The sequence below is a fragment of the Cynoglossus semilaevis genome, chromosome 14 (genome assembly GCF_000523025.1).
Source record: "Cynoglossus semilaevis isolate Cse_v1.0 chromosome 14, Cse_v1.0, whole genome shotgun sequence".
NCBI lineage: Eukaryota > Metazoa > Chordata > Actinopteri > Pleuronectiformes > Cynoglossidae > Cynoglossus > Cynoglossus semilaevis.
The window spans coordinates 3,528,818-3,535,855 of NC_024320.1; the positions used below are offsets into that span (position 1 = coordinate 3,528,818).

At 37.8% G+C, this 7,038-nt stretch overlaps 1 protein-coding gene across 4 annotated transcripts in view; it reads right to left on the minus strand.

Moving 5' to 3' along the window:
- Positions 1 to 1,442: 1,442 nt before the first annotated feature.
- LOC103389163 (threonine synthase-like 2) overlaps positions 1,443 to 7,038 on the minus strand; it is a 649,915-nt gene continuing 644,319 nt past the window's right edge. For 2 of the 4 annotated variants that reach the window (XM_017038439.2, XM_025062850.1), the window contains exons 2-6: positions 3,088 to 3,319; positions 2,801 to 2,995; positions 2,477 to 2,629; positions 1,923 to 2,162; positions 1,443 to 1,819 (exon numbers count right to left, since the gene is read on the minus strand). In XM_017038439.2, the coding sequence (XP_016893928.1) occupies positions 1,659 to 1,819; positions 1,923 to 2,162; positions 2,477 to 2,629; positions 2,801 to 2,995; positions 3,088 to 3,310 (972 nt within the window). In that variant the 5' untranslated portion in view covers positions 3,311 to 3,319 and the 3' untranslated portion in view covers positions 1,443 to 1,658. Of the gene's footprint in view, positions 1,820 to 1,922; positions 2,163 to 2,476; positions 2,630 to 2,800; positions 3,012 to 3,087; positions 3,320 to 4,166; positions 7,033 to 7,038 lie in introns of those variants that run through there. The other 2 variants (XM_008324469.3, XM_025062851.1) reach the window with 2 other exon arrangements.

Sequence of the window (7,038 nt, forward strand, 5' to 3'; positions counted from 1 at the left end):
AGATCAACTCCTCGATTGGTCGTCTTCATTGTTCGTTGGCTCAGTGTGTCTCAATCTTTTCTAACTCTCCGACTTAAGGATCTTCACGAAACTTTGTTTAATATTCTATTTATTGGGATTCGATGTGAATATGTCCACGTCTACAGTGTTACTGTCCAAGCAGTTCTGCACTGGTGTATGGCTCGAGCTCGATACTGCACTTCCATATTTCCTCACGATGCTTGAAGGTTTCATTGATATCACTGTGTGCTACAGTAGCAGGTTTTTCCCCGGTCCTTCACCGAATACAGGCTGTTTCATGCAAGGTGGAGACGAATAACAAGAAGACCAGCAACAGATCACAGTCCATCACTGGTGTCACACTTGACTGCATCTCTGAATCAAGACTGACCACAGGCTTCACTTTGTCCACTTGTTGCTCAGCAATGCATTTTGGGAATTAAAGAAAAGGCTGAATGTATACACACACACACACGATGGCAACCTGCTTCAATTGTTGGATCATGCTGTATATCTGAAGTGTTTTTTTATTCACTCATTTTGTCTTTTAAGTCTATATCACAAATATAATTTATCAAAATCTGCCAAAGAATAAAATTATTTAAAACACTAATATAAAAAAAATAATAACACCATGGTTGTGGAATCAACCTTAGACTTTTATAATGTACATACATTAGCAGTGGTTATGTATTTATGTGCTTTGACCCCATTAATAGTTTTATCTTGTGTAGTTTACATTTACACTAAGATTATTTCATATTTATTTGGTCACTCTTGCTGTTTACCAGCAGTAATTACTGTAACAGTATATGGTGTATGTGTTTATATCCACGGACAGGCTTCAACAAGATTTTAAAAAATTAAAATAAAATCAAAATATGCATAGCAACCTGTTCCACTTGGTCATTGGTACGAAGCTGAAGAAGTTTCATATTTGGTCACTTTTATGTGTAACACGATCCACGGCGCATTGCTAAGAAATCCAGTGTCTTCAGATGATGTAAATACACAATGAAAACCATCAGTGCTGGTGTTCCTGTCCTCTGTGTGTCGTTGTGTCATTGCTTTTCTGAGTGGTGAGTACAAGTACAAGTACAAAAAAACGAATACTTTTCAAGGCTGTTTATCAAAACTAGCAAGAAGTTCACATTTTCTCATGACATCAAAAACGAACACTTTTCAAGGCTGTTCAAGGCTCAAAACTAGCAAGAAGTTCACATTTTCATCTTAATATTGCTGTTTCTGATGCACTGAAAATCATCAGATTAATCTGGATTACGATCTTTGTCCAGAACTGATTGATTTTTCTTTTAACAAATGCATGCCAGTAAGTATCGCAACCTACGCAGTAGCTAATCATAGCACATTTGTAATAATACTGCATTCCAGTTGCATTGAAAGCAAGTACAGTGATCCCTTGCTCTAACGCGGTTGCCCCACTATTTGAGAGGCACTGTGGTACAGAGATAACAAAGGAACATAATTCCAAGGATGTAAAACCTTTAGGACTTCACTTGGGACTTTTGATGTGGTCCTTACAAAGTCAACATATCCTGTCGTTCACCTTTGCACCAACATGCTCTGTTTTACAATGATATGAGAAACAACACAACCTTTGTTACAGCTGTTAACGTCGCCTCGATCACAGCTAAGAGTTACAGTGGTACCTGTATGTCTATGGCCGGGGCCAAGGTCTGCGTGACTGTGGCTGCCATGGAGAAGTCACCCGTGGTTACCGTCCTGTGAACAATGTCATTAGAATTCACCATGGCAACCAGCTTCAGGGGTAGACCCATCTGTTTGACGACGACACCAGCTGAGACACAGTCGTGTGGTGGAGAATAAAGGTTATATTAAAAAAAAAAAACAACAATAAAATAAAATGAACAATAAACCCCTAGGTGCTCATTGATTTTCACCTGCGATGTTTCCCGCCCCTCCTGTAGGAACCACCACCTCCATCTCAGGTAGCGCTGCGTCAGCCTCACACCTCTCAACTCCGCTCAGCTGCAGGTAGGCGTAGATGAAGTGTGACAGCTGGATCATGACTCTGGACCAGTTCACTGAGTTCAGGCTCATGAGGTTGTGAGACCTGACCAACTCCTGGTCGGCAAAGAGCCGTCTCACAGGCTGGTCTATGTCATCGGAGCTGCCGTCGGCTGCGCACAAGCACCGTGACATCGTCATTTGATCACTGTCATCATCATAATCACAAAACATCACAATCGCTATTATCCTCATCCACATCTTCATCATTATCATTATTCTCATCATCTTCATCATTACTGTAGTATTTGTACTATATTGAACCAATATTTGGGAAATTGTTGTGTTAGCAGCAGATATGCTGTTAACAGACTGCCCCCAACAGGCGCCAAGCATGTGGTTCCTCTGGGTATCGAACCCAGGATTCTCTGCTCTCAGAGGCAGGGATGCTAACCGCTACACTATGGAACCGACGTTTGGGTTTTACCTGCAAACACGTGGATGTTCTCCTCCAGGCAGGTGATCATTTGTTTCTCCTGGACTGGAGTGACGCGTCCTCGTGGGTAAACCACAACCACATCCAGCCCACGAAGACCTTTAGCGCTCTGAATGGCGGAGCCACCGGTGTCACCTGAGGTGGCTGGAGAGGAAAAGGACAACAATTTGACACCACGGTGAAAGGGCAATAAAATAAAAAAGAGGCAAGATAAGGAATAAATAGCATGTATAAAATTGTGTTTCATGTTTGTCGTGGGCAGTGGTATTAGCTATGGTTCAGAAGAGTAGGACTTAAGTGTTTTTTTTTTCTTACCCACAATAACTGTAGCTCTGCGATTCTCTTTCTGCAGGAAATAGTTCAGGAACCGCACAGTGCAGGTCATAGCCAGGTCCTTGAAGGCCATGGTTTGTCCATGGAAGAGCTCCAGGACGGAGAGGCCGTCCTTCAGCCGAGCCATTGTGACGACATCAGGTGAAGAGAAACCAGACAGGGCTTCAGCCACTAGGACTGAAACAAGAAAGACCTGCAGTTGTTTGGGGGTAGTTTTGGAGGTCTGCTTCTTTATTTTCAAACCTAATGGTTCTGTGTGCTGTGCTCACCCTCCAGGTCCTGTTTGGGAATCTGGTGGCTGGGGATGAACATGGAGGAGACCTCCATCACCAGCCTGGTGTATGACAGTCCTCTCCACCTCTTCAGTGTCTCCACGGTCAACAGTGGAAGACTCTCTGGCATGAACATCCCTCCGTCTGGAGCGTAACCAGAGAACAGCACATCCCTGAACTCCCATCCCTGGACTCCACCTCGAGTACTGCAGTACTTCATGACACAGAACTACAGTAGAAACACAGCAGATGAGTTTGTCTTATTTTCTTATGTTGAGAAAAAAGTTAAGTTTAAAGCCAAGTCAATAACTCTGAGAAGGAAACGTGAGGAAGACTTTATTATGCCTCATCATTTTATTGATTTCTGTTCAAATTTCTTCCAATAAAAAAAAAAAAATATATATATAAAGAAAACCCGAGGTCAATAAGCATAGCCTAAAACTAAATAAACAAATGTTGAAAACAATGTTTTGTGGAAGAAAAAATGCTTGACAAAGTTGCTGAAAAATTATTGAAAAATCTTCACATTGCTATATCCTGAAAAAGTTATAAGTTGTTCCAAAAATTAATAGTTTGTTTTTATTATTCAAGTTACTTTTTAACACATTTTAACGCAGAGCCACATCGAAACACTCGCTGTATCCAATTACACCATTCATCCAATAAACAGTTGAAAGAGTATTTGTTTCACTAAGAACCTCGACCTTAAAATAACACGAATTCTGAATGTAAGATTCATAAATAAAACGTAGGTACTGTACTTTCTTTCCCAGGAAGCAGTGATACCTGGTAAGGTACAAACGTCAGTCAGTGACCTTAACATGAACCCTGTACTTGAACCTCGGACCAACACCTTAAGTATCGGCAGATTGTGATGCGAAGTAACCACACCAATATTTGTTCATTTTTTTTCTCTCAGAGTTAACACATAAAAAATAAAATAAATTAGTCTAATCAGTGTTATTTCTTTTTCCGACAAAGCCAGACTGTTTCCAATTAAATATTTTAATAATAATAATACATTTCTCACAGCTATCAGTCACAGATATAAGTGCATGATAATTTAGATTACTTACAGAATTGAACTACTGTTCTCCGAGTGACCTCCCTCTAAAGCCTGTCTGAGTTTAGTTAAGGTTCCGTTATCGTACATTACCATTTGAACCAACAGAAATAACAGAGCAGGAATAGCCTCTGCTGTAGCGTTGCCAACCACGCCCACTGTCATACGTCAGGAACCCGGAAGTGATTTTTCTTTTCACAATAAACATAATTTAAGATGAAAGAAATAAAAGAAAGTGGTTATTGAATTGAATAGTAATTAATATAAAAATAATATACATAATGAAATAATAAACAGTTTACGTTTACAACTCGTCATTTGTAAATAGATTTTGCCTGTCCTTATTTGAATTTTAGAGCCCGTTAGTGAACTCTCCCCACTGTGCGACTGTTAAGAATTGTTGTAGCTCGGTAATTTTGTCAACTAAAGTATAAACATTAGCAATATGCATGTTATTCATATAAAAAAAAAATTAACACTGTTATAAACACCCTATACATGTTTTTTTTAATCGAGGCCATGGAAAAGTGTGAAAAGGCAAGGTTAATGTGAAAAAACGTTTTATCGCCAAATATTTCACATGCCATCATGCAGTGCTGAAATTTGAAGGTATTGCCTTTAATAGAAATCATTTCTCTATTTTTATTTTCCAAATCCAGATGTTCCTCCAATTAATAAAAATGGCTTTCTGCATTATTCAAATAACTTTTTCATTCCAAGTTAAATGATTGTAAACTTCATAGTTCATAATTAATCATAAAAATTAAACCAAAGATGTCAAAGACATAACAAAACCATGTAAATTTAAACCTAATATTATTATAGATATTAAATGACAGGTTCGTAATGATGAAAACCACTTGACAGTTAAAGACCGCCCTTCATTTTAATGCAGGTCTGTAAAAACATGTATGTGTAACTCTTAACACTGGAGACATTTACAAAATATGTGCTTACAAAACTGGAAACATGCAAATCACTGACATTTTTAAGAGTAAAACTGAACACAACGGACACCCGCTTCCTTTCGCACTCGCACTCACAGATCAGGATAGAAATAAATACATTTAATGTAAAGCAACGTTTGAGAACGTAGTCAATTAGTAACAGTCCCTCAAACCCGACATTTTTCTCCCACTTGTAATTTAATTTTAACCAAACAATTTGTCATTGTTTCTACATAGTATTGGTGAGGATTCCTTCCATTTCTCAGTACCTGAGGAACAACTCGGCTTCATGGCTTATATTTGTCTCCTAACACAGAGAGTGAAGTGGAATCAGCTGAAACAAACAACTTCCGGCCTTTTGATACATTCTTCTCTAGAATTCATCCTGGTACATTTTTACCGTTCCACCATAATCTCCACTAACATGTCACTTTTTCAGTCTGTAAAAAGGCAGTAAAAAAAATCCCACAAGCGTTAATGAAAAGGGAACACTGGTTTATGGAGGGAATTGCAGCTAATTTGCATCAACATTAACACAAGGATGTTGCTGTGGACCAGGTGCTACATGTTATCTTTTTTTCATAAGACAGTACAGGCATCACTGGCCACACTGATTCTTTAATAAGTACCCAAATAACCTAATTTGTTTTTTAATTATATTCCTTTCTGGTCAACTTACTGATAAAACTTGTATGATGAAATAAATATGGTTTAAAACACCAAACATAAAATGGAAAAATACAAACAAAAATTGTATTTATGCATTTATCACCAATTTGGGTCAAATGAAACTGTTATGTTGGTAGTTTTAAGTTCACATCTGAAAGGAACATCCTTTAAATGCACATGGATTCAAGCAATCTCAACATACAGGAAGCAGAGCACTGTTCTGCACAGTTCAAGTGTGCGTTTGGACAAGGAACGCTGACAAAGACTTTAAGGTCAATCTAACTTTTGGAGGAATTGCCCTAAATAAATCTGCCCAAAATTTTCCTGACATTTGTGGCTCATGGATAGTAAAAATAAATACCTGCTTAGTATGGATAAAGAAAAGTAAATCATCCAATTTCTAATGAACTAAAAACTGAGTTGAGGCTTTCATTGACATCATGTTTGACACTGAAATCTGAATCTAATTTGACACATAAAAGACTCCAATAATGAAGCTAACCATGTCACATTAAATAAAAGTCTTAACAAAAAAGTTATTACAAAATTAAATATTTCTTTAAAAAAAAGGAATTTTGATGAATTGACAAGGAATCCTTTCTTCTTCATAGACGAGAAACTATACTCATTAATCCAGACCAGTGGTTACCAAACCATTTTTGCCATTCCAACCATTCCTACAAACTGATATTCACACCGAACAGAGAAATTAAAAAAAAAAATCAGTGCAGGTTCTCCTCTGTTTAAGAAGAATACTGAAACTAACTTGCATCGCTGCAATCCCCCCTGCTCGCTGTAAATGATCTGTGCCCCCAGGTAAAGCCTGTCTCCCTAGTTTGGAAACCACAAATCAAGACAGTAATCATCAGGTTCAAAGACAATGAAGAATGGTTCAAGAACCAGAGTAAGAATTAAAATTTCAGAAGAAAAAGCTCTAAATGATTTTGTTTTTCTTTCTTCTTCTTTTTTTTCATTTCTGGACAGGCACATGTCAGGTATTGTCCAGACAAAAAAAAAAAAACACATTAAAATCATGTTTAAATCTGGAGATGCAAGAAAATCCATGTTGCAAAAAAATGTGATCAGTGTGAAAAACAACTTGTAATCATTACTGATTTTTCCATCTTTAGAAAAGTAAAAAGGCATCACGAGAACCAACCAGTGAAGAAAGCAGGGATGTTTCCACTGCAGGAACCATAACCTCCTAAATAGAAATGAATGAAATTATTTTCTACCAGTCCTGTTCTTCATTTGCCAACAATAAATCCT